The following is a 27,434-nucleotide window of genomic DNA, read 5'->3' on the forward strand; positions in this document are numbered from 1 at the left end:
AACTGAGTATGGACTGTGTGCCAAATACCAAGTGTTAAGGATACATATTTTGGCATTTAAACCTCACAGTAGCCTTAGGAGATAAATACTACTATTAAGCCCTTTTTATAGATGAGAAATAAGGGGCTAAAAAAGGTTATCTCCCTATCTTCCCCAAAGTTATATAGCCTGCGTGTGGCATAGTTGGGACTCAAACCCAGATGCAAACAACTTCAAAGTTCATGTTTTGATTGCCAATTAAATTGAGTTATTAAAATGACATGTCAAAGAGCTGAGACTATAGTTCCTTTACCAGCCTATCAAGTGACCTTAGACAAATCATTTAATTTCTCATCTCGGAAGGAAACTGTGAGGTTTAAATGAAATGAGATACAAAATTGCTTGGAGGAAAGTTCAGAGTGTCATAAAAATGCAAAATACATGACTACAAAACCAGAATAGTACAGGTTTCCCATGGGTTACACTGTGGACAAACTAGACTGACAGATCATCTTTAATCATGACCGCTGTCCATCTTCACTCTCAAGATGTATATATACCATGTTAATTGCACATATCAAGAGAAACAAGCGGACAGAACACTAAAGCTGACCACAATTAGCAAAATTCTTCTAGATGGCCTGTGTCCCATACCTCTCCTCTTGAGGAGTCCTTACTCGGGGAGGAAGATGATGAATGAGGTGCAGCCACCAAAGAAGTAGCACCAATGGCTGCGGCTGGAGGGAGTTCTCGCTCTTCAATCCCTGGACGACGGTTCCAGCTGGGGTCACTCATAGGTCGCCGGACAGATGATACTATATCAGAGCTCCTGCTGCGAACTAATCTCTCAGGGTAAGAATGCCTTTGCTTGAATGCCTCCATTTCAGCTGGAGTCAAAACATGGGAACCAAAGTTTGGCAACCTGGCCTCATTTCCTCCCACAGCTCCTTCCAGGATTGGGGGATCTGGTGGTGGATGCGATGGCCTGGCATAGTGAACCTTTGGCCTTACCACTGCAGACGCCCCTGGAACACAGGGAAAAAAAAGTTTGCAACTGAGATACAACTGATCCAACAAAGGCATCAACATAGGGTTTTGGTTCTGTTCGTCTGCCCAGGGTTAAGTCAAAAAGCTCATTTGACTACTTTACCTTCATGTGAAGACAGTGGATCAAACATGGCAAGTAGAGACTCTGACTGAGAAGGAGGAGAGGTCAGTTGGTGGGCGCCTAAAACAAATGGGCAAACTGTAAGACCAGTCAGAACTCATCACTCAGTAAGAGTTTCTACACAGTGAAAAAGGTTCTAGCATTCTTCCACAGTATTCCTTTTCTTTTAAAGATTTATTATTTGATTCATATTTGAGAGAGAGTGCACACATGGGGGAAGGGGCAGAGGGAGAGAGAGAGAATCCCTAACAGACTCCGTACCCAGCACAAGCCCATACAGGGCTTGATCTCCTGACCCTGAGATCATGACCCACACTGAAATCAAGAGTCTGACGCTCAACCGACTGAGCCATCCAGGCACCCCAGTTTTCCTTTTCTGATCAATACAACTTGAGGGGCGTATCAGAAAAAAAGAGAATCTAATAAATATCATAATCTGATTACTTCAAATTCATGGTATGTTTTTATCTACATTTAAGTGGTATAGCAACCGCATGTTAATTACTTTTAATGGCCAAATTGCATTATAGTTAATGCAAGGAGTAGAGCCAAAAGATGTAAATCATCAAAATTTTCAGAATGTCACAGCTGGGGGCACCTGGGTGGCTCAGTCATTAAGCATCTGCCTTCGGCTCAGGACGTGATCCCAGGGTCCTGGGATCGAGCCCCGCATTGGGCTGCCTGCTTGGCGGGGAGCCTGCTTCTCCCTCTCCCACTCCCCCTGCTTGTGTTCCTGCTCTCGCTATCTCTCTCTGTCAAATAAATAAATAAAAAATAAAATCTTAAAAAAAAAAAAAAATGTCACAACTGCCCTGAGTCTCACCTTCCTTCCACCTATAAAAATAAGGGCAAAAAATAATATTAATAATAATAATAAGGGAAGGGGTGCTTGGGTGGCTCAGTCGGTTAAGTGTCTGCCTTTGGCTCAGGTCATGATCCCAGGGTCCTAGGAGCCCCGTGTCAAGCCTGCTTCTCCCCTCTCTCTGTCGCTACCCTTGCTTGTGCTCTTTCTCTCTCTCCAATAAAATCTTTAAAAAAATAAGGGCAATATATGTGCTATGGTGACAGCTGTGAATTGTGCAAGACTGTTGAATCACAGATCTGTACCTCTGAAACAAATAATACAGTATATGTTAAAAAAAAAAATAAGGGCAATATTACCTAGAAGGAATATAAATAAAAAGTTGTAAAATTTGAAATTCCTATCTCGGCAAATAACAATTTGTAAAAGTACTCCTAAACAAAAATGAGTAATACTACATTACACCACAAAACAGATTCAAACTACTCTCAGCTATGGAGTAAAAATGACTCCTCTAAGCATATATCTACACAACCAAAATCAGAAATATTAAAACAGGTAAGTATGCAGAGGCTAAAACTTACAAATATATAAAAGAAACCTCTAGAGGTGCCTGGGTGGCCCAGTCAGTTAAGCATCTGACTCTTGATTTCAGCTAAGGTCATGATCTCAGGGTTGTGAGACTGAGCCCCACTTAAGATTTTCTCTCTCTCCCTTTGCCTCTCCCCTTACCCCCCCTACCCACTGCCAGGGCTCGCTCGCTCTCTTTCAAAAAAAAGAAAGAAAGAAAAGAAACGGTTACTCTAAACTTTTTGAGTCTGAACTCTTTAATGTTAATGAATGACAGTACTTTGATTTTATGCTTTTTGATTTTTCTTTTGTTCTATACATTTACCTTCCTCTATTAAAATTATAAAAATAGTATATTATTATGAAAGACATCTTAGAATATCAGTTCTAAAATTTCGGTCTTAGGACACTTTTACCTTCTTAAAAATCATTGCCCCAAAGAGCCTATATATGTTGGTTATACCTACTGACACTTACCATATCATAAATTAAAAATGAAAACAAATATATATTTATATATTAATTCATTTAAACATATCTGTTAAATGGTAATACAAATAACCCTTTTAAATGAAAAATAACTGTTTTCCAAAATAAAAAAATAACTGACACTGTTTTACATTTTTACAAATTCCTTTAATGTAAGTCTTAATAGAACAGAGCTGGATTCTCATATGAGCTTCTGCTTTCAATCTGTTCCAATACATATTTTGACTGAAGTATATAAAGCTGGCCTCAAACAGACATGTAGATGGAAAAGGGAAGATATTTTAACAGCCTTCTCAGATAATTGTGGACATTCTTCTACGATACGACACCAAATCTTGATTAGTAGTTTTTTAAAAGTTAGCTATAATTTGGAATCTAAAACCAAATCAATGAACTTTTACTGTGTTACATTAAAATTATTTGGTCTGTCTTCCACTTTAAATGATTTTTGTAACATCATGCATTGATTGGGCGCCTGGGTGGCTCAGTTGGTTGAGCGACTGCCTTCGGCTCAGGTCATGATCCTGGAGTCCCTGGATCGAGTCCTGCATCGGGCTCCCTGCTCGGCGAGGAGCCTGCTTCTCCCTCTAACCCTCCCCCATCTCATGTACTCTCTCTCTCTCTCATTCTCACTCTCTCAAATAAATAAATAAAATCTTTAAAAAAAAAAAAAATCATGCATTGATCACCTGGAAAATACTGGTTCAATGAGATATGCAGATCTTCCACATGTTGACACATTTCAATATATAATATCAAAAAATCACATGCTCATCAGAAAAACCACCAATCTCATCAGAAAAGTCTTTAAATATCAGAAAGCTGTCAAGCTCATGAAGGTGGATACAAGTTTTCCGAAATTCTCATTTTTATCTGAAAGCCTGAATTTTATCACTGGCAACAAACTCTACTCTGTCGGTTGTTTTCCTTGAAGTGGTAAGCTCACTTTGTTAATTTTCAATAAATGCCTGCCAAATACCCAAATATGAATAACTACAGTTTGTCAGTCATTCTTTCAAGTAAAAATGGTGTGTCATGAAAAACAAATAAGAGAAGAAACAGCTAGTTAAGCTCACAGCTCCAATAACCAGCTAAGTGTTTTTCCTTGAGATACATCACCACCACGCATTAGGAGTATTTCCTATTTCTTCAGAATTTTGAACAGATGTGTCATTCAGGGTTGAGATGTAATTAAGTAACTTTTACTGCTTCATGAAAGATTTCTTTTTTAACTGCGAGAGAATATAGTGACTGCTAACTGTTCAGTGCCACTGCTTTGCTTCATGCTAAGGCCCACCCTGGCTAATTCACCCACCTTTGCTTATGCACCATCAGTGCAAATGTCAACATAGTAAAAAGGACAACCTTTTACTATTATGAAAACAGTTTTGACCTCATTACCCCTCACTCCCCAAAAGGGTCTTAAGGGTCCTCAGTGGTCCATGGAGACTATACTCTGAAAATTGCTTATTTAGAACAGTGGTTCTCAAATGGGGCTATCTGTTCCCCAAGGGATCATTTGGCAGTATCTGGAGACATTTTTGGTTGTCACAACCACAGGGGAAGAAGGGGGTGCTGTGTTCCTGGGAGAGGCCAGAGATGTCACTAAACATCCTATAATGCACAGAACAGGTCTCCATAACAAAGAACTACCTGGCCCAAAATGTTAATAGTGTTGAGGATGAGAAATCTTGGTTTAGAACAAAAGACATTTTTTGTAAGAAAGAAAAAGTATCTAAAACCCTAGTACATAAAACCACTGCTAGCATTTTGGTATTTCTTTCCTGTGCTTTCTCTATGGTAGTTTTTTTAATGTTTTATTATCTTACATATGAAATTCTTGAGGATAAATTTCCCAAGAGATACTATGTTCTAGTATTTCTAGAGTTTGAAGCTATTTCATACGTTTAAAGATTTTAAAAAAACAGCCACAAAACAAAAACAAAAACAAAAACAAAACCCAGCTGCATAAATTATGAGTCGGTGCATCAAAATTCACTTAGCAATTCTATTTTTCAACCCTTAGGTTGTTTCTCATTTTCTGCCAATATAAATGTTATGAAGAACATAAGACTTTCTGCATACATGGAATGGCTTCCTGATGACTAATTCCTAAAGTGGACTAACTGAACCAAATTTAGTTTGTGAATTTTCTTTTTTTTTTTTTAAGTAGGCTCCACGCCCAGTGTGGAGCCCAACACAGGGCCTGAACTCACGATCCTGAGAATAAGACCTGAGCTGAGACCAAGAATCGGACGCTTAACCAACTGAGCCACCCAGGCGCCCCTGGTTTGTGAATTTTCAAGGCCTTACGTATGTACTGCCAAATTATGCCCCGAAGTGCTCTATCAACTGATATTATCACCAGCAAAAGTGTAAGGCTGCCAGTTTCACCTGTGAATGTGATCATTTTTAAGTCATTCTCCTTTCCCTTTCTTACCATGAGTTACTTCATCCATGTCTGGACTAGTGACAGAATCTTTACCCCCAAAATCAGAGCTGCACTCAGATCTCAGGTCTTCAATCTTATTGGGAATATCCTCAGAGGTTGCACTAATGCCTTAAAAAAAAAAAAAAAGCAAAAAATAAACAGCAAGAAGAACAAAATAACCACACAAAAAGTATATGAAGTTTGGAGAAATGTAAATATTCTCAAAATTTTTATGTCCCAAGTGCTATACGTGTGAGATGTTTGGTTATCACATCCTTTATTGTACTACTGCCTAAATATGCTTACCTTGATTTGTACGACATAATCGCAAGTATCATGTGGTATCTAAATACAGTAGCAGAGGCCACTAAGAACAGATGGAATTAGAGAGGGAACTCACAGACTGTTTGCCAATTACTTCAACAGGCTCTAGAAAGCCACATGTTAAGTTCTCATGGATTTAAGGTCCCACGGAAATAATTCTGTTTCCTGGAAATTCCTCAACTCTTAAATACAACACATCTCTGTTATCAACTTAATAAACGAAGCGGTGGGGCCACACCCTGCAATCCTTATTCCTTAAAACAAGACCGACATACCCGACACAACACTGAGGCCTGGTGTGCTGGGGCGGGAACTGACCTCCCTGACATCCGTATCATCAGATGTGCTACCTAGTCCCGAACAGCTCTCCAGCTCTTGTAGACGCTCCTCCTGCTTTAGATCCGGGGCCTCTACACAGAAGACAGGGGGTGCCACGTGAGTGATTCTGTTAGCACGCCGCAGGTTCAGCTTGTGACCCACATGAGGAAAGCTACCAGAGTGTGAATGACATCACTGTAAACGGATTTCTAAGTCTGGGCCAGTTAGCAAAGTTAGTTAGATCGAGTGTTAAAGAAGCTTAGGTTGTGATTTTCATTCCAATATAGGCCAGTTTGTTGTGCAAAGGTGAAAACTCTGCCTGTAGATCACTAATCTCATAAAATATGCTGTTGGTTAAGAAGTAAACTCAACAAGAGAATACAGAATAGCTTAACATTAAACCAAACATTTTCTAAAAAATAACTCCTACAAACACTCAATAGATCGTACGCTAATGCCACTGTCTCCTTATGTAAAGGTCAGCATGTCTGAGTGCATTAATATTATAAAACATATCAGAATCACTTAATTATTCTTGAGCCCAGTAGATCAGATAGAATGTAATTCAGATATACGGTTACTTAAATTTGCATTCTGGTAGTTGACATTGAATTGAAAACAAAGTTTTATCTTCATAATCAGAAAAAAAAAAGAAATGCAGTATTTGAGAAAAGAGAAAGTACAAAACACTTTATATATATTTGTAATAATCCTACACAAAATAATTCTCAGGACTCCAGAGTCTCAATTTCAGTACATTTCAAAATTAGATCTCTTTTAAAGGGTCAAGTTCTCCCTGGGATGAACCTGGGCACACTTGCCACGCATCCAACCGCTCAGGGTTCAAGTTGTACTGCTATTCCTATTTTGTGATGAGTTAGTGGGAGATACCAACCTGTGTCACACACAGAACTCTGGTGAGTTGCTAACAAATACTTACAAATACCTGAACACAGAGCCAAAAAGCACCTGCCATCTTAGCCCATGCCATCCAACTGCATTTTTTCCCGATGGACAGAAAATGCCCGAACTGTCCATCTGAAATTCTTAGTAATATGGTTGTGTCACACTTGACAAAATGTACATAGTATAGGAATTAAGATACCTTACATTTAAAACTTCTGTGCAAATCAAAAAGCAAACAATGACGGCATACTGACCTGAGTCACTTGGCAATACCTCTACACTCCAAGCTTCGCTTGTTGTCTCTGATATGGTAGAACCAGTGCAGGGGTCAAGAAGCACTGACCCTGAACCTGGCAGGCACAGTAAACTGCCTAACATGTTCTCTGCTGCTGCACCTGTATAACCAGTGGGGAGCAAAGGGTTAACGAAGATCCTGATGTAAAGAGCAGTGATAACGGAGAAGGGCCAAACACTGAACTAACTGTCATCTCTACTCTATCCACAAGAAGGAAGCCAAGGTAAGTGTAATTTCAATCAACAGCACCACTAAAAACACAAATTTCCGACTTTGGTCACAATGGCAAAAGCTCCTTTTTCTCAGTTTCCTCCTGTTCACCTTGGACTCTCCATAGAGAAAACATCCATCATTAGGTCAATTCATTTCAACTATCGTTCATCTTGGTTGTGTAGCACATTTTTACATGTGCCCCAAAATTCCTAAAAGGTATAGTCCTCACAGGGATTAAAAACACTCAAATGGAGACACTAAACCACAGAAAGTTATACTGGCCAAATATGTTCTCTTCTGGCACGTTAGCCACATATTCAGAGCAATAAAATATATTTGCAGGAAAATACACATCTCTGTAGCATGCATTCAACTGCAAATACAGCTCACTGCTCAAACAGAGCTCTCTGCCAAGAAGAATACTACTTTGGCCCCTGAAACAAAGTAATGCAAAACCAATTAAGAAATCTGTTTACACTACTTAAAAATACAAATAGAAAGGATTAAACATTATTATACACCCGTGTTACAAATACTCAAGTTCAGGATGCTCCATGACGGCTGTCTGATAACGCCTAACAAAAGAACAATTCTACTGCAGTGCATAAAAAACTTTTGGCAAAAGGTTACTGGTGAAAGTTACCTTTTAAAGATATATAAAATAATTACAAATAAAATAACGTCTGGAATTTGCCTAAATATAACAGGGGGAGACAGGGTAAAAGGGGTAGTGGGAGAAGAGATGAGACAAAACTGGCCACGTGTGCATGTGTAATAGTTGAAGCTGAATGACTGATACACAGAGTACGTTCTTCCCTCTTGTATTTGCCTGAAACGCTCCATGATTTAAAGAGAAAATGAAGATGCTGCTTATAGGACTGTATGAAATCTTTCAGAACTCACAGAACAGTATCCTAAAGAGGGTGAATTTTAAACTATGTAAATAGTATCTCAATAAAATTGATATTTAAAAAAAAAAGAGGGCGCCTGTGTGGCTCAGTCGGTTAAGCGGCTGCCTTCGGCTCAGGTCATGATCCCAGGGTCCTGGGATAGAGTTCCGTATCGGGCTCCCTGCTCTGCGGGGAGCCTGCTTCTCCCTCTCCCTCTGCCTGCTTCTCTGCCTACTTGTGTTCTCTCTCTCTCTCTCTGTCAAACAAATAAATAAAATCTTAAAAAAAAAAAAAAAGAAAAAACTAATCACTCTTTGGAAATGAACTAATCCTTCCAGAAGAAATTCCTTTTTTTTTTTTTCTCCTTAAGTAAGCTCTACACCCAACATGGGGCTTCAACTCACAGCCCTGAGATCAAGAGTTGCATACTCTACTGAGTGAGCCAGGCGCCCTATTAAATTCAATTTTTAGAGAATCTCAGTACTGTATTATTCTGAAAGATTTTATGGCTATAATCTGTAAGAATTTTCATTTTCAGGTGAGGTGTGTAGTCTCAAAAAGAATATCCTCAGAATATATACTATGCCCTGAAAACAAGAAGCTAATTCAGAAGACTGGTTTTTCTTTTTTGGCAGGGGAGGGGGAGTTAAATGCAGATAGGGAAAAACGCTACCTATATTTCGGTAAAGAAAAAAAGACACAAATGCCTTGTTACATACAGTTATCTCAGCTTCCTAGGTCTGTCTGTCTGAGGCTGAAGTCCCCGCCCATGAAGGGCAGGTAGATATGAATAACTAAGCAGCAATCTTCCAGAGAAATTAAACAGCAGTTACCTGCAATTTCTTGTAAGCGATCTTCATCAATGTTAGGGTCGAAATCACTTCCCAAGACATCTGTACTCCAGGTCTCACTCACTGTTTCTGATATATCTCTGTCATCTGTCAGTCCCATCATGTCACGTATTTCAAACTTCCTTAACTTATCATCAAGATTATCTTGTGTTGTAGCTATCAGAAACAAAATTATGCACTTTAAAAATGGCAGCACAGCTATTTTTTTAAATCAACTTTAAAGGTACATATTTTATCAGTAACACTGAGCATGCAATACCAACACTGAATTATCCCCCTACAGATGTACTGTTTCCCTCTCTGAACTAAGCTCAGCATATGTACCCCCATTTCTGACAGATTAACTGGGGCAACCTCTACAGTGTGATTCTGATAAAAAATTGGGATATATGGCAGCAGACCTATCCACAGAGACCTGGCAGGCCAGAAAGGACTGGCAGGATATATTCAGAGCACTAAATGAGAAAAATATGCAGCCAAGAATACTATATCCAGTTAGGCTGTCATTGAAAATAGGAGAGATAAAAAGCTTCCAGGACAAACAAAAACTAAAGGAATTTGCAAACACCAAACCAGCCCTACAAGAAATATTGAAAGGGGTCCTCTAAGCAAAGAGAGAGCCTAAAAGTAATATAGACCAGAAAGGAATAGAGATCATATACAGTAACAGTCACCTTACAGGCAATACAATGGCACTAAATTCATATCTTTCAATAGCTACCCTGAATGTAAATGGGCTAAATAAATCAAAAGACATAGGGTATCAGATTGGATTAAAAAACAAGACCCATCAATATGCTGTCTGCAAGACATTCATTTTAGACCCAAAGACACCTCCAGATTTAAAATGAGGGGGTGGAAAACCATTTATCATGCTAATGGACATCAAAAGAAAGCTGGAGTGGCAATCCTTATATCAGGCAAATTAGATTTTAAACCAAAGACTATACAATAAGAGACGAGGAAGGACACTATATCATACTTAATGGGTCTATCCAACAAAAAGATCTAACAATTTTAAATATCTATGCCCCTAACATGGGAGCAGCCAATTATAGAAGCCAATTACTAACAAAATCAAAGAAACACATTGACAATAATACAATAATAGTAGGGGACTTTAACACCCCCCTCACTGAAATGGACAGATCATCTAAGCAAAAGATCAACAAGGAGATAAAGGCTTTAAATGATACACTGGACCAGATGGACTTGACAGACATATTCAGAACATTCCATCCCAAAGCAACAGAATACACATTCTTCTCGAGACTGGAACATTCTCCAGAATAGATCCCATCCTGGGTCACAAATCAGGTCTCAACCGGTACCAAAAGACTGGGATCATTCCCTGCATATTTTCGGACCACAATGCTTTGAAACTTGACCTCAATTACAAGAGGAAAGCTGGAAAGAACTCAAATATATGGAGGCTAAAGAGTATCCTACTAAAGAATGAATGGGTCAACCAGGAAATTAAAGAATTAAAAAAGCTCATGGAAACAAATGAAAATGAAAACACAACTGTTCAAAATCTTTGGGATGCAGCAAAGGCGGGCCTAAGAGGAAAGTATATAGCAATACAAGCCTTTCTCAAAAAAACAAGAAAGGTCTCAAATATACAACCTAACCCTACACCTGAAGGAGCTGGAGGAAGAACAGATGGGACTGACAGGAAGAACCCCTAAACCCAGCAGGAGAAGAGAAATAATAAAGATCAGAGCAGAAATCAATGAAATAGAAACCAAAAGAACAGTAGAACAGATTAACGAAACTAGGAGCTGGTTCTCTGGAAGAATTTTAATAAGATTGATAAAGCCCTGGCCAGACTTATCAAAAAGAAAAGAGAAAGGACCCAAATAAATAAAATCATGAATGAAAGAGGAGAGATCACAAAAAAATACAAACAATTATAAGAACATATTATGAGCAACATATGCCAGCAAATTAGACAATCTGGAAGAAATGGATGCATTCCTAGAGACGTATAAACTACCAAAACTGAACCAGAAAGAAATAGAAAACCTGAACAGACCCATAACCAGTAAGAAAATTGAAGGAGTCATCAAAAATCTCCCAACAAACAAGAGCCCAGGGCCAGATGGCTTCCCAGGGGAATTCTACCAAACATTTAAAGAAGAATTAATACCTATTCTTCTGAAACTGTTCCAAAAAACAGAAATGGAAGGAAAACTTCCAAACTCGTTTTATGAAGCCAGCATTACCTTGATCCCAAAACCGAAGACCCCATCAAAAAGGAGAATTACAGAGCAATATCCCTGAAGAACATGGATGCAAAAATTCTCACCAAAATATTAGCCAATAGGATCCAACAGTACATTAAAAAGATTATTCACCACAACCAAATGGGATTTATTCCTGGGCTGCAAGGTTGGTTCAACACCCGCAAATCAATCAATGAGATAGAATGCATTAATAAAAGAAAGAACAAGAACTATATGATACTCTCAATAGATGCAGAAAAAGCATTTGACGAAGTACAGCATCCTTTCTTGATTAAAACTCTTCACAGTGTAGGGACAGAGGGTACATACCTCAATATCATAAAAGCCATCTATGTAAAACCCATGGCAAGTATCATTCTCAATGGGGAAAAACTGAGAGCTTTTCCCCTAAAGTCAGGAACACGGCAGGGATGTCCACTATCACCACTGCTATTCAACATAGTACTAGAACTCATAGCCTCAGCAATCAGACAACAAAAAGAAATAAAAGGCATCCGAATCGGCAAAGAAGAAATCAAACTCTCACTCTTTGCAGATGATATGATACTTTATGTGGAAAACCCAAAAGACTCCACCCCAAAACTGCTAGAACTGATACAGGAATTTAGTAAAGTGGCAGGATATAAAATCAATGCACAGAAATCAGTTGCATTTCTATACACCAACAACAAGACAGAAGAAAGAGAAATTAAGGAGTCGATCCCATTTACAATTGCACCCAAAACTATAAGATACCTAGGAATAAATCTAACCAAAAGGCAAAGAATCTGTACTCAGAAAACTACAGATTACTCATGAAAGAAATGGAAAAACGTTCCATGCTCACGGGTTGGAAGAACAAGTATGTGAAAATGTCTATGCTATCTAGGGCAATCTACACATTTAAAAGAATCCCTATCAAAATACCATTAACTTTCTTCAAAGAAATGGAACAAATAATCCTAAAATTTGTATGGAACCAGAAAAGACCCCAAATAGCCAGAGGAATGTTGAAAAAGAAAAGCAAAGCTGGTGGCATCACAATTCCGGACTTCAAGCTCTATTATGAAGCTGTAATCATAAGACAGTATGGTACTGGCACAAAAACAGATGCATAGATCAATGGAACAGAATAGAGAGCCCAGATATGGACCCTCAACTCTATGGTCAACTCATCTATGACAAAGCAGGAAAGAATGTCCAATGGAAAAAAGACAGTCTCTTCAGCAAATGATGTTGGGAAAATTGGACAGCCACATGCAGAAGAATGAAACTGGACCATTTCCTTACCATTCCTTACACACACTGGACCATTTCCTTACCATTTCCTTACACACACTGGACCTTTCCACACACAAAAATAGACTCAAAATGGATGAAAGACCTAAATGTGAGACAGGAATCCATCAAAATCCTTGAGGACAACACAGGCAGCAACCTCTTCGACCCCAGCCACAGCAACTTCTTCCTAGAAACATCGCCAAAGGCAAGGGTAGTAAGGGCAAAAATGAACTATTGGGACTTCATCAAGATAAAAAGCTTTTGCACAGCAAAGGAAACAGTCAACAAAACCAAAAGACAACGACAGAATGGGAGAAGATATTTGCAAACGACTTATCAGATAAAGGGCTGGTATCCAGAATCTATAAAAAACTTATCAAACTCAATACCCAAAGAACAAATAATCCAATCAAGAAATGAGCAGAAGACACAAACAGGCATTTCTGCAAAGAAGACATCCAAATGGCCAACAGACACATGAAAAAGTGCTCAACATCACTCGGCACCAGGGAAATACAAATCAAAACCTCAATGTGGTACCACCTCACACCAGTCAGAATGGCTAAAATTAACAAGTCAGGAAATGACAGACGTTGGCGAGGATGTGGAGAAAGGGGAACCCTCCTTCACAATGCAAACTGGTACAGCCACTCTGGAAAACAGTATGGAGGTTCCTCAAAAAGTTGAAAATAGAGCTACCCTATGACCCAGCAATTGCACTACTGGGTATTTATCCCAAAGATACAAATGTAGTGATCCGAAGGGGCACCTGCACCCCAACGTTTACAGCAGCAATGTCCACAATAGCCAAACTATGGAAAGAGCCCAGATGTCCATCGACAGATGAATGGATAAAGATGTGGTATATATGTACAATGGAATATTATGCAGCCATCAAAAAAATGAAATCTTGCCATTTGCAATGACATGGTTGGAACTAGAGGGTACTATGCTAAGTGAAATAACTCAATCAGAGAAAGACAAGTATCATATGATCTCACTGATAAGACGAATTTGAGAAACAAGACAGAGGATCATAGGGGAAGGGAGGGAAAAATGAAACAAAATGAAATCAGAGAGGGAGACAAATCATAAGACGGGGGTGGGAGGGATAGGGTGGCTGGGTGACAGACACTGGAGAGGGTATGTGCTATGGTGAGCGCTGTGAATTGTGTAATTCATGAATCACAAGACCTGTACCCCTGAAACAATATATTATGTGCTAATAAAAAAAAATGGGATATATTTCCCTCTCTGTGTATTTGCACAGGCCTTGTTACTTGCTTTGGCTAGAAGAGTAAAAAAGTGTGCCAGTTTCAAGGCTAGGCCTCAAAAGACCCTTAAAAACTTCTGCCTTCTTTTTCATCCTTGCTTCTGCCATGAGCACAAGCTTAAGCTAGCCTGCTGGTGGATGAGGGACCACATGGAACAAAGCAAAGGTCATCCTAGAGCAGCCAGCTCTCCTCACTGACCAACTATCCCCCAGCTAAGTTAGCAGAGCTCCCTACTCAACCACCAGTGACTGCAGATACATGAGTCAGCCCAGTCCAAATCAGAACCACCCAGCTGACCCACAGACATGAGCGCACAAATAAATGTTTGTTGTTTTAAGTCACTAAGTTTTGAGATGATTTGTTATGTAGCAATTACTCTGGAAATAGTTAACTGATAAGCCCATACTAAAATATTTTCTTCATTTGACTTGAATACATCCCCCTGAAATACAGAGTTTCCTCTCTTCCCTTGACTAATGAGAAGCAGTCTATAATTTGTCTCAATTTACTTCTTAACCTAGTGTTCACAAAATGTAGACCACCAACCACCTACATCAGAACAGCCACACTTACATCAGAATCACCTAGAGGGCTTGTTAAGTGATATTCTTTCAACTTCTGTCTTAAGGTATTATTTTAGGTTTCTCTCTTATGTGCACAAAATTTAATCCTAACTGATAATGACAAACTAATCCAGTAAAATATAATATTACTTTTATTTAAGCCACACATATCCCAACTGGCAATGCTCTTTTCCTTTATGAAAATGAACTGAGGTCTCAGACCCAGCTGATCTGCAATCTGCCCTCAACACTCCTTCGAAGGTCACCAGTGATCTTTAAATGAACAAATCCAAAGAACTTTTTCAAATTAATCTTCTTAAAGCACAATATGTATCCATCTACTTTTCAATCCTTACCCCACATTATTCCCCTATTTGATAGTTCCTGAGTAAGTACTATGGTTTCCCACTTCCCTGACTTGCTTATACCATTCTATTCCTTCACCTAGAATGCCCCATCTTGAGTTTCTGCCAACGCAACGTGAGCTGGGCTTTAAGGCTATAACATTTTCTTCCACTAAGCTTTCCCCTACACTTCCAACCACACGTATCTCTCACTCAGAACTGCCAAGGCACTTTTATAATACTTTTAGACATTTGTATACCATCTTCTCCCTATTCTAAGTTCCTTTAACCCCAAGTATTTATCTTTGTATCCCTTAAAATGTCAATATTACAGAATTGAAATGCTAACTATTATAGAATTCAAGCAATTCATTTTAATTATTCTATGTAGCTTAAGCCTAAAAAATTCAGTTACCAACCAAACATTTTTAAGAACTGAAAGAACTATGAATAAATGCAAGTTTAATGGTCATTATATAATCAACTTAAACTTATTCTTTTACTGAACACAGCCAATCTACATGGAAACACACAGTTTATCTTGCAGCCAGGTAAATTCTTTGCTACTTGAGCAACTGTGTTCAGCTTCACTTTACCTTGCTCATGCTCTAATAGCTGTAGAGCTTCAACTCCATTACTCCCAGAAGGTCCTGCTCCAAGTTCTGATACAGACTCTCCTTCCAAGTCTAGAGAGGATACTGAATTGGAGCGATTTGACGGACCTAGAGAAATGTTTATACTGTGAGTGAGCTTTTTAAAAGTCATGAGCCACCATGCAACTTTTCATGCCTTCAAAACAGACTGAAGACTGATTAAGGTACATTTATTTATTTCTATGTATGTATTTATTTTATTTTTTTTTTTTTTTAAGATTTTATTTATTTATTTGAGAGAGAGAGAATGAGAGAGAGAGAGAGAGCAAATGAGAGGGGGGAGGGTCAGAGGGAGAAGCAGACTCCCTGCTGAGCAGGTAGCCCGATGCGGGACTCGATCCCGGGACTCCAGGATCATGACCTGAGCTGAAGGCAATTGCTTAACCAACTGAGCCACCCAGGTGCCCCTATGTATGTATTTATTTTAAAGAGAGAGAGTATACAAGCAGGGGGCATGGGGAGAGGCAGAGGGAGAGAGAGAATCTCAAGCAGAGTCCCTGCTGAGCATGCCGGATGCAGGGTTTGATACCACAACCCCGAGATCATGATCTCAGCCGAAATCAAGAGCCAGATGCTTAACCAACTGAGCCACCCAGGTGTCTCGAGGTGCTTTTAATACTGCATCCATACCTTAAAATTACACACGCCCTTTAAGCCAGCAATTGTGCTTCTAGGAATTTATCCTAGGAAACAATTCAAAAATTCATCCAAAGTTGCTTGTCAAAGGGCTTTTTATAATGCTTGAAAAGCAGAAACAATCTATATGTTTAATCATACAAGAATGTTTAAATTATCCCCACCTGAAGTTAAAGAAAAAAAAAACATTAAGAACCTAAGATATTTAAGAATGTTAAATTACAAAGGGAAATGTCACTGCTATACTGTTAAACAAAAAAGGGTTACAAAACAACATAAGCCTACTTTTGCTATAAATAAAAATCAAAATGCTGTTATTAATAGAATGGTAGGAGCTCCTGGGTGGCTCAGTCGGTTAAGCATCCAACTCTTAATCTCAGCTCAGGTCTTGATCTCAGGGTCATAATTTCAAGCCCCATGTTGGGCTCCACACCCAGGAAAAAAAATAGAATGGTAAAAATTACAGATGATTCCATTTCTTTTCTGCATTTTCTAGAATGAATGTACATTACTTCTGTTCTAAAACGTTAGAGAAAAAGGAAAAGCTATTATGTTTTGTTTAAAATGATAGTAAACTTGGGACGCCTGGGTGGCTCAGTCGGTTAAGCGTCTGCCTTCAGCTCAGGTCATGATCCCAGAGTCCTGGGATCGAGCCCCACATTGGGCTCCCTGCTCAGCGGGAAGCCTGCTTCTCCCTCTCCCACTCCCCCTGCTTGTGTTCCCTCTCTCACTGTCTCTCTCTGTCAAATAAATAAATAAAATCTTTAAAAAATAAATAAATAAAATAAAATAAAAATTAAAAATTAAAATCTTTAAAAAAATAAAAAGATAGTAAACTGAACTTTCTTCATTAAAAAAGTCTGTCCTCATACATGAAATGACAAATTCTCACTTCACAATCTACGCTTTTAATTTTCTAATTTTATTCCATTTCCATTGTATCTTCCTGCTTCATAAAGGTGTATGTGTGTGAATAAAGAAATACAGAACATTAAAAGTATACACAACATCCTAAAATACTAGTGAGTCCATTTTTCCCATCTAGACATGCACTATATCCCTCTAAAGGAGCTCCATAAGCTTTGGTATACATTAATTAATACTAGAGAAACTTGGCATTATTCAAGCCTCAATGAAGACTTGTATCTTCTCCATTTTATATGATCAAAGGTCTCTTGCAATCTTTTTCTTTTTTAATTTTTTTCTTGCAATCTTCATTTATTCCAGAAACAATCTTTATAGCCAACTGTTCAAGGTCATTAGAAGAAAACTTCATTACTCTCCTCAGGTTGAGGAACAGATGGTATAATTATAATTTATAAGGCTCCTTTAAAGATCACAAAACAAAGTATTACTTGAATCACACAACTCTTTGAATGAAGTAACCCTTCACCTTCAGATATTCCTTCCAGATTATCACTGCAGAGGGAAAAGCGCAAGGTTTTATCAGGTTTACCGTGGAGTTTGTTTTCATCGACAGGGACATCTCCTTGTCCTCCATCTGAAAGTTGCATGTTTAGGACCTGAAAAATAAAATGCCAGAAAAAAAAATAAATAAAAATAAAAAAATAAAAAATAAAATGTCATTGGTTTATCAGAACTGAGGAGATTACTAATAGGAAAACAGACCACAGCAAATGCATATTTACGTTCTTCTTAATCTTAAAATTCTCATTTTTAACTAAAAACCCATTCACAAGATTCTGATCAAGCTTTTAAGTACCCTTAGAATAAAAGTAGATCAGTTAAAACAAAAGTGAACCTATGCCCTTCCATCACCCGGTATCAGAGATTGAACAGGCAATCGGGTATAGTGAGTAATGGGTAGGATCATAAGAATCAAAAGGCTTTGCAATCAGCAAGCTGGTGGTCCTTCTGGCTCTGCCATGTGCCAACTATGTAATCTTGGGTAAGTGATTTAAGCTTTATCTTTAAAGAGTCATGGTAACAGTATTCATGCCATGGAGTTGTTGAGGATTAAATTAAAAAATGCACAGAAAGCATTCTGCATGGCAAAATGACATTAAATTTGCAGTACATTTTTTTGAAAGTTAATAAGCTAATTTAACAGGAAGAAAACATAGGAACAAATTATCTTGTAGGCACCAGAATTCAATCAATCCAGTTTGAACCTTGTCTCGATCACCATATAGACAGCCACAAAAGTCCATACCAGAAGCTGAAGTGTGACTTCACAGCCATCTCTAGCTTAGAGCTGATGGCCTTTTTACAAGGTTTCTATTTGTTAGATGACTTCCAAATAACAGAATTACTTTTCACTACATACAAGCCTCATAACTCTGCTGGAAACATGGATCTCCAACCTAATGAAGAACTGAGTGCTTTGCTAAAAGTCTAACAGCATGTTTAAGCACACCTGGAACTCGAAATCACAGCCACTGAGATCCTAGGCTGTTGGCAGAATATGAAGGAAGAATAGTCTCCTCACTTAAAAAGAAGAAAAATTTAAAAACCCAAAACCCTCTAGGTGCTGTTTTGGCCCTGCATTTAAATGAGTAAATTAGAGGGTTTTTTAATGGCTCTACACCTTTATTCATGTGATGCTTTTAAAAAGCCATTCAAGGGTGCCTGGGTGGCTCAGTTGGTTAAGCGACTGCCTTCGGCTCAGGTCATGATCCCGGAGTCCCGGGATCGAGTCCCACATCGGGCTCCCTGCTCGGCGGGGAGTCTGCTTCTCCCTCTAACCCTTCCCCCTCTTGCGCTCTGTCTCTCACTCTCTCTCTCTCTAATAAATAAAAAAATAAAAATAAAAATAAAATAAAATAAAAAGCCATTCAAAAATAGAGTTATTTTGGGGTGCCTGGGTATTCAGTTGGTTAAGCGTCTGACTCTTTTTGGCTCAGGTCATGATCTCAGGGTTGTGAGATGGAGCCCCACGTCCAGCTCTGCACTGTGTGTGGAGCCTGCTTAAGATTCTCTCTCCCGGGGTGTCTGGGTGGCTCAGTGGGTTAAGCGTCTACCTTCGGCTCAGGTCATGATCTCAGGGTCCTGGGATAGAGCAGCATGTTGGGCTCCCTGCTCAGCGGGGAGTCTGCTTTTCCCTCCCTCTCTGCCCCTTCTCCCCTCCCCCTGCTGGTGCTCTCTCTCAAATAAATAAAATCTTTAAAAAAAAAAATAATCTCTTCCTCTCCCTCTGCTCCTCCACCCTCCCTCCCTCTCAAATAAATAAATAAATAAAAATAGAATTATTTTCCTATTTGCTTGAAATTAAATGCAGACAAAATTTTTACATTTTGTATTTTTAAGATAACTTGGTACTTTAAACTCATAGTGAGCAACGTACAAAGAATCTTCAGGAAAAATCTATCTAAAGGCCTAGAGAATGATAAGATTAACAGCAAACAAAAGGCTCATACCATAATGAAAATATTTCCCTGCACAGGGATTCAAGGCTGCCAGAGCTGGGAACTGGAGGAAGGTTAACACGGGAAGGTAAAATGCCACAGAGCTCCCTGACTGAAATTCAGCAGTTGTTTTTCCTCATTCAACATTCCCCTAGATGTTGTAAGTTTATTACATTCCAGAGTTCCTAAAAAGTTAATTCAGACAGTTTTTGCCAGCTCATTTGTGGGGTGTGTGTGTGTGTGTGTGTGTGTGTGCAGAGTTCTGGAGTTTGACAGAACTCTTTCCTAACGGTCACGCCACAGTTCCAAATACGGCTGTATCAACCACTACCATCATTTCATCGACCACTAGAACTGGTCCCTTCATCCCAGGTCATGAATAGGTTTGTTGTTGTTTTTTTTTTAAGATTTTATTTATTTATTTGACAGAGAGATAGAGCCAGAGAGCACAAGCAGAGGGAATGACAGAGGGAGAGGGAGAAGCAGGCTCTGCACTGAGCAGGGAGCCCGATGCGGGACTTGATCCGAGGACCCCGGGATCATGACCTGAGCCGAAGGCAGATGCTTAACTATCTGAGCCACCCAGGCACCCCATGAATAGGTTTTCTTAACTAATAAGCAGTCCGTGTTGAATATAAAATGTTGCTTCTTTTTTATTTCATTCTTTTTGCCTCTGTCCCAAGCTCTTCTGTTTACAAATATCTTAAAAGCGATGCCCACATCCCAAGACCATTTCTTCAAAATATTTTACTTTCTTCGTTTTCAGTTCTGTCTTCCATTTCTTCCTAACCAACCAAAGAACAGACAGTATTTCTAAAGAATCTAGCTCTCTAAAGCAAGAATACCACTAGATCATTACAAAGAAACAAAAAACATTTCCTACAGGTCACTGGAAAAGTCTTTTCAATTTCCATACTACAATTTCCTGGCTTCCTGTCTCTTCTATACAATGAGGAAAATTCCTCTTGGTGTAGACCTAATCACCAGCTACCATGCTATCAATTCAATGTATTAATGTGAAAGGCCCCCTAGAACTATTCAGAGGGAGTCTGGCATTAAATGCATATTGACTTACAAAAGCAAGAGACCATGAATGAGAAAAAAAAAGAAGCTAATTCCTTAATATTGATGGCTATAAGTTAAATTAACAATACATTCATACCTCATTTTCCGACATCATCCCTGGAGTGAGTTGGGGACCTGTCCCTAAGGAAATGACCAAAACCTCTTCTGGCTGTACTTCCTGGATGGTTTCTTGAGATGACCCTTCATGGTCCATATGTAAGTCCATTAGCACATTGGTGCGGCTTCTACTTCGAGTTGCTAATAAAAAAATATTCAAATATGATAATTTAGAGAACAAGACAAGATGAAGAAAATGGTACAGTAAATATAAAAATGTATCTTCTATTAATGTACTTGCACATGCACAAAAAAAGAGGGGTGAGAATATGAATTTAAAAAAAACCCCTACATCTTCCCAGTTACTCTAATGACTGACACAGATTCTCCTTCAAAACTGATAGAAACAATAGTCTATGTGTATCTGATATTGAGTGACACACGGATGAGCACGCCTGCAGAACAGCAAACACATCTCTCAGCTTAAGGCTTGGAGTAACAAGAAGAGCACTACCTTATTTCTTATCAAGATACCTTCAACTATTTCTCCTATAAAAGGATTTAACTGCCACTGAACTTACAAGCATCAAAAAACTTCATACAGAAATCTGAGAGCCATATAAAGTAATATATGCTAATTGGACAACCATTGACAAAATCAGAATCAGTTTTTGAAGACACATTGATTTTCCTGAAATGTACTCATCTCCTTCCAAAAATGCAGGAAAAAAAGAGTTCCCTTCCCTTCTGCTTTATAGAAACATTCTAAATTAATGAAAAATCTAATTATTTTGGGGTGCTTTTTTTCTATAAGTAAGCAAGCTTTACCTATAAGTAAAAACAAGTAATACTTTTTTCTAAAATAATCATCCTACACATCTTACAAGAACTTTTGGACACTGAAAGATTTAGATAGTTTGACAATTTCTCCATGAGTTTAAGTCTTCTGTGATAAGCTTCAAATTTCTTTCAGACGGCAGTAAATTTCAGTACAACCGGAATACTAAATAGAAATTCTACTTCAGTGCAAAATAATCAAAAGCACAGACATAAAGCAAAAACACTCTATAATAACAAAAGTCTTTCAACTTCACTTTGAAAGCTGACCTACTTGAAGACAGAAATATAAAGAATCCTCTTCCAGCGCCTGGGGGCTCAGTCCGTTGAGCTTCCGACTCTTGGTTTCTTGGTTTTGGCTCAGGTCATGATCTCAGGATTGTTGGATTGAGCCCCATGTCAAGCTCTGCGCTCAGCAGGGAGTCTGCTTGAGATTCTTTCCCTCTTCTTCTCTCTCTGCCCCTCCCCACCCCGTGTGTGCACCCACTCTCTCTAATAAACAAATAAATCTCAAAAAAAAAATATAGAGTCCTCTACACAATGCTGTAGATCTGTTCATTAATCACTCTTACTTTCAAAATCCAGAGCACAGATCAACTTCCAAAAGTCGAACACAGGCTCACTCCCACCTTTTATTTGCTGACCCTCACTCACTGTCTTCTACTGAACTGTGAACTTAAATCCAACTTTATGAACAACTACATGAATCTTAAGCAACAAACCTTATAATTTATAAAAATGCAAGTAATCAAAATCCATGTAGCAATTCACATAAAGCAAAAGCAACATGCACATGGAGCACACTTTCATATACTATTTCTTCAATGAAAGTTATATAAGAAGAGGAAGAACAGCCTATTACCCACCAAATGGGGTTACTAGAATAATATGAGCAGTGAGATTGGTGGCTGAGGGATCCCAGGCAGTGATGGCTGCTAACTGTTGTCCTGGGTTGCGAAAGCATTAAACAGAAAGAAAATCAACCCTCTGAATAATGGACACATTTTTTAAAAATATGAAATAAATTCAATGACCAGGTCATATGACTATACAAAGTAATAGTGGGCAAACATTTGAAGTTTATTTTCCATTATACCCATATTTAATGATACTTCTAGATGACAAAGAATGAAAGAACTAATGTACAGGAGTGAATGGAGGAAAAAAATCTCTGATTTACTAAAAATCATTTATTTCTTCATGTTAAAAAAGTGCAAACAGGTTATAATATTAAAAATAACTGAGTGCTGGGGCACCTGGATGGCCAGTTGGTTAAGCACCCAACTCTTGATTTCAGTTCAGGCTGTGATCTCAGGGTTGTGAGATCGAGCCCCACATCAGGCCCCACGTTCAGTGGGGAGTCTGCGTCTCTCTCTCTCCCTCTGCCCCCTGCCCTGCTCGTGTGCTCCCACTCCCTCTCTCTTTCTCTAAAATAAATAAATATTTTTTAAAAATCACTGAGTGTCAGGGGCGCCTGGGTGGCTCAGTCGTTAAGCGTCTGCCTTCAGCTCAGGTCATGATCCCAGGGTCCTGGGATCAAGCCCCACATCGGGCTCCCTGCTCGGCAGGAAGCCTGCTTCTCCCTCTCCCACTCCCCCTGCTTGTGTTCCCTCTCTCGCTGTGTCTCTCTCTGTCAAAATAAATAAATAAAAAATCTTAAAAAAAAAAAAATCACTGAGTGTCAAACTTCATTTTTTTCTATTTTTAATTCTGAAAACGGACATTTTGGGATGATGAAAGCCAAAGACTTGAAGATACGATGCCATATTTTTGTTGATGATATTATTCCATATTAGGTTAAATGTAAGACGGATTAATTTTAAGAAACTGTCAGTTCTTAACAAACCAGCTCATGGAAGTTTAAAAATGAAATCCCATTCTTCAAAATGTGTAAAATAACTATTAATGTTCACTAACTGTTGCTAAGCTCATTTTCATTAAAAAATGGGCACTAAAACACTGCTCCCTTGGCCTAAACACTCTTTCTCTCCCTCTCTGGTCTACTTTGTCTAACTCCCATTCATCCTTCAAGAGAAAGTATATGCTTCACTGTCTCCACGATCTTCTCCTGACACCATCGCCAACATGGGTGCCCCATAAGCCTCCATGTGTGCTTATCTCCATCAAACACAGCATAATGACAGCAACTGGCCTCCTCTTATTCTCCCCAACTAGACTATCAGCAACTACCAGAGCAACGGCATATCCTAGTGGTCTTTGTATCCCCAGTGTCTAACACGGTGCCCCCCCATGCAGGGTAGTCATTACACCTACTCTTTTTGCATGGATTTTTTGCATGAATTAAATGAAACAACATCTATAAAGTGCTCATCCACAGTCTGGTACAGAGTACATGGTAATGCTAAATGTGTGTGTGTGTTTGTGTGTGTGTATAGATAACAGATGTTTACTAAGTGAATAAAACAATTTTAATTAAACCCAATTCTTAAACTTGACAAAATGAAACCTTTATTTTATAAAATAACAAAGATAACCTTAGCTCACTTGATAAAAATTATTAAAAATAACAATAATGGAAAAGTTGTAACTGTATTTTCAACTTTACCGACAGAAACCTCTAAGTTATTATTATATTATTTAGAACTTTGAAGAAATGACAGGGCTATATAATTCAAATACTGACACTTTCAAAATTTTCCCAAAAAAGTTACAAAAATATCAATAAAGTATACTGTAGATGGCATGATCTCAATTAATTATGAAAAGTATGTCTAGATAAAGCTAAAGCCTACACATAAACCTTAACTGGTCCAATTTTTAAAAATTGTATTAGTATCAGTAAACACAAAGGGAAAGGCTTTCCCAAATTATTTAAAACCATATTCCAAAACACTGAGCAGTAATAAAGGTCAATAAAAAGACACTATATTTAAGGGAAAGCCCGAATATGAGAAATGCTCTTTACCTATAGGCAATCGATTCTTTTTATTTGCTGGAGTGGTTGCTGGAGACAGCTGAGGAGTATTATAGGGAGTCATTTCCAAACTGCTGCTTTTTCCTGGCTTTGCCTGGGGCAGGTTTGCCAATAAATTGTCAAGAGCCATCCTATCTTCTCTCAGTTGATCTCCAGACATCACACTCTTCATAAAATTCACCTGGCAAAGGTAAAAGGACATTAGCTAGTGAGATCAATTTTTCAAACACAGTATCTATTTCTCACACAATGTACTTATCTATGACTCTGCCCATGCTTAGATAAATTACTTTTGAGAAAAATCCTATTAAAGAATAAGGCCATTACCAGAGTAATAAGCTGACTATAGGTTATATAAACCACAGTTCTGCTCAAGCCTTCCAGAAGATTAACGGAGGACATTGGAGGGGTCTCCACTGCACGGCCCCCAATCACAACATCAAGAAAAGCAGCAACACAGCTCTGTTAAACAGGAAAAGATCACAGTGAAATATTTCCTCTTTAAAATAAGGGGACAAAATTTCTGGTTAAGGTAGACAAGCATGCAAAAGTTTTTCTTCTTGAAAATTATCATAAACCCAACAATGAAAAAATTAAATTCTTTTTAAATTGACACAGAATTGTCTCCATGAAATTCTGGTATGTGAAAGAAACATGACACAAAACAGTGCACACTCCCCTACCATTTGTGAAAAGGGATGGATGGGGTGACTGGGAAAACATATGTAAGAATTCGCTTGTATACATATAGACCTCTTGAAGAAAACATGAAAGACTGAGAACATCGAGAACCTTTTGGGGAGGAAATAAAGGTTAGAGATCAGAGGTGAAAGTGGAATTTCACTATAAACCTCTGAATTTTAAATAAGGCTGAATGGGGGGAAGGGGGCGCCTGGGTGGCTCAGTTGTTAAGCGTCCACCTTCGGCTCAGGTCATGATTCCAGGGTTCTAGGATCGAGCCCCGCATCGGGCTCCCTGCTCCGCGGGAAGCCTGCTTCTCCCTCTCCCACTCCCCCTGCTTGTGTTCCCTCTCTCGCAGTCTCTCTCTCTGTTAAAAAATAAATAAAATCTTAAAATAAATAAATAAATAAATAAGGCTGAATGTATAGCCTACTCAAATATGATTAAAATCTAATTTAACTGAACAATGCTATAAAACATATTTATGAAATACACTTAGATTATACAATTGTCGCTCATTTGCTTTTGTGATTTTTTTAATTACACTATTTAAAGATTTATTCATCCATTTTAGAGACAGAGAGTGTGTATGTGTGTGCACACACATGCACTCAGTGGGGAGGGACAGAAAGAAAGGGACAGGGAGAGAATCTAAAGCAGATCCCGGCTGAGCACAGAGCCTAACCTGGGCCAATCTCAGGACCGTGAGATCATGATCCGAACAGAACCCAAAACTCGGACACTCAACTGACTGAGCCACCCTATTTATTTTAAGGCTTTTTTTTTTTTTTTTTTTTTAAGTAATCTCTATGCCCCGGGGTGCCTGAGCAGCTCATTGGACTCCTCATTTCTGTTTTGATCAGGATCTCGGGGTCATGGGATTCAGGCCCACAGGGGGCTCTGCACTTAGCATGGGAGTCTACTTGAAATTCTTTCCCCCTCCCTCTCCCTCTGCTCCTCCCCCTGCCTGCATATGCACGCCCTCTCTAAATAAATAATAAATAAATAAAATATTTAAAGTAATCGCTACATCCAACATGGGGCTAGAACTCAAACCCCGAGATCAAGAGTTGCATGCTCTACTGACTGAGCCAGCCAGGCACCTTATCAAATTTTTAAAATAAAATAATCTTAAAAGCTCTTTGGCTCTCATTACAGTGGCATCTCCTTAACACTTCAATTAAGTGAGAATTAGTAATCTTCAGTTACATCTTCCTTTAAATGCTGCTGATCCAACATTGTATTCTCTACAGCTATACCAAGGGTAATTGAAAAGAGTAATTTATTTTTAATAAATTAAAGGACAAGATTAAAGAAAGACAATAGTTAAGTTCACTAATACTTTGGCAAAATTTTCTATAAATGGTATTTCACACAAGATAGTATTCATTCTTACTTTGTCAAATTTTCCAAGGCTGCTCTTTGTCCGGGGATCTCCCTCTTCAGAGCCGGTCATTGCCAGTTGCTGCAAAAGGCGGCCAACCTGTAATCCAAAGCAGTAGTTGGGAGACACGGGCTATAGATACTTACAAATTCTTCTCTATGAAACTGCTTCCATTCTAGTCTAAAAAGCTGTTTCATAATAATATTTACACCATCTGACCAGGCATGCAAAGTAGGGTCCCAAATTAAATGTGTATCTTCTCTACATCAGCTTTTACTATATTTAGATTAAGAGTTATAGACAATAAATAGAAAATTTTATTTTAACATTACATTGACAATAAGAAATAAAAATATAATACCTTTGTTTCTGGTATTATACTTTTGATACATTTAGGAATTTTAAAATTCACTGCAAAAGTTGATTCAAATTACCTGAAATTAATATTAAGTACTTTTCCCTTTATAGTTCACAAAATTCTCAAGGTAGAATTTTTTTTCTAGATTTAAAAAATCCTACAGAACAGAGCTGCTTGGAAAGTAAATGTTAATTCACAGAGCAAGTTCCTTACTGGTAAAAGAGAACTGTTAATCTACTCTCTTTACTTTTTTTTAGATTTATTTATTTATTTCAGAAGAGGCAGGAGGGACAAAGGGAGAGAATCTCAAGCAGACTCCCCAGTGAGCACAGAGCCCAACATGGGGCTCGATCTCACAAACCTGAGATCATGACCTGAGCCAAAATCAAGAGTCAGACGCTTATCGATTGAGCCACCCAGGCGACCCTAATCTACTCTCTTTAAAGACACTTTGAGGAAAGCTTGTATCATACAGTATCATCTTAATATCTGGTATAATTCCCTTTTTTACTCATTTTGAGAAAATAAGTGATTCAATCT

The 27,434-nt window shown here is 38.5% G+C and overlaps 1 protein-coding gene across 7 annotated transcripts in view; it reads right to left on the reverse strand.

The window, feature by feature from the left end:
• GAPVD1 (GTPase activating protein and VPS9 domains 1) overlaps window positions 1–27,434 on the reverse strand; it is an 80,097-nt gene that overhangs the window by 20,084 nt on the left and 32,579 nt on the right. For 4 of the 7 annotated variants that reach the window (XM_035015812.1, XM_035015814.1, XM_035015811.1 and 1 more), the window contains 12 exons: window positions 26,549–26,635; window positions 24,799–24,933; window positions 24,463–24,652; window positions 20,740–20,900; window positions 17,606–17,735; window positions 15,520–15,645; window positions 9,219–9,392; window positions 7,242–7,382; window positions 6,039–6,173; window positions 5,449–5,568; window positions 1,130–1,207; window positions 634–1,004 (listed from right to left, as the gene is read on the reverse strand). In XM_035015812.1, the coding sequence (XP_034871703.1) occupies window positions 634–1,004; window positions 1,130–1,207; window positions 5,449–5,568; window positions 6,039–6,173; window positions 7,242–7,382; window positions 9,219–9,392; window positions 15,520–15,645; window positions 17,606–17,735; window positions 20,740–20,900; window positions 24,463–24,652; window positions 24,799–24,933; window positions 26,549–26,635 (1,848 nt within the window). Of the gene's footprint in view, window positions 1–633; window positions 1,005–1,129; window positions 1,208–5,448; window positions 5,569–6,038; window positions 6,174–7,241; window positions 7,383–9,218; window positions 9,393–15,519; window positions 15,646–17,605; window positions 17,736–20,739; window positions 20,901–24,462; window positions 24,653–24,798; window positions 24,934–26,548; window positions 26,636–27,434 lie in introns of those variants that run through there. The other 3 variants (XM_035015813.1, XM_035015815.1, XR_004681208.1) reach the window with 2 other exon arrangements.

The sequence above is a fragment of the Mirounga leonina genome, unplaced genomic scaffold (assembly GCF_011800145.1).
Source record: "Mirounga leonina isolate KUSES-001 unplaced genomic scaffold, KU_Mleo_1.0 Mir_170, whole genome shotgun sequence".
Lineage (NCBI taxonomy): Eukaryota > Metazoa > Chordata > Mammalia > Carnivora > Phocidae > Mirounga > Mirounga leonina.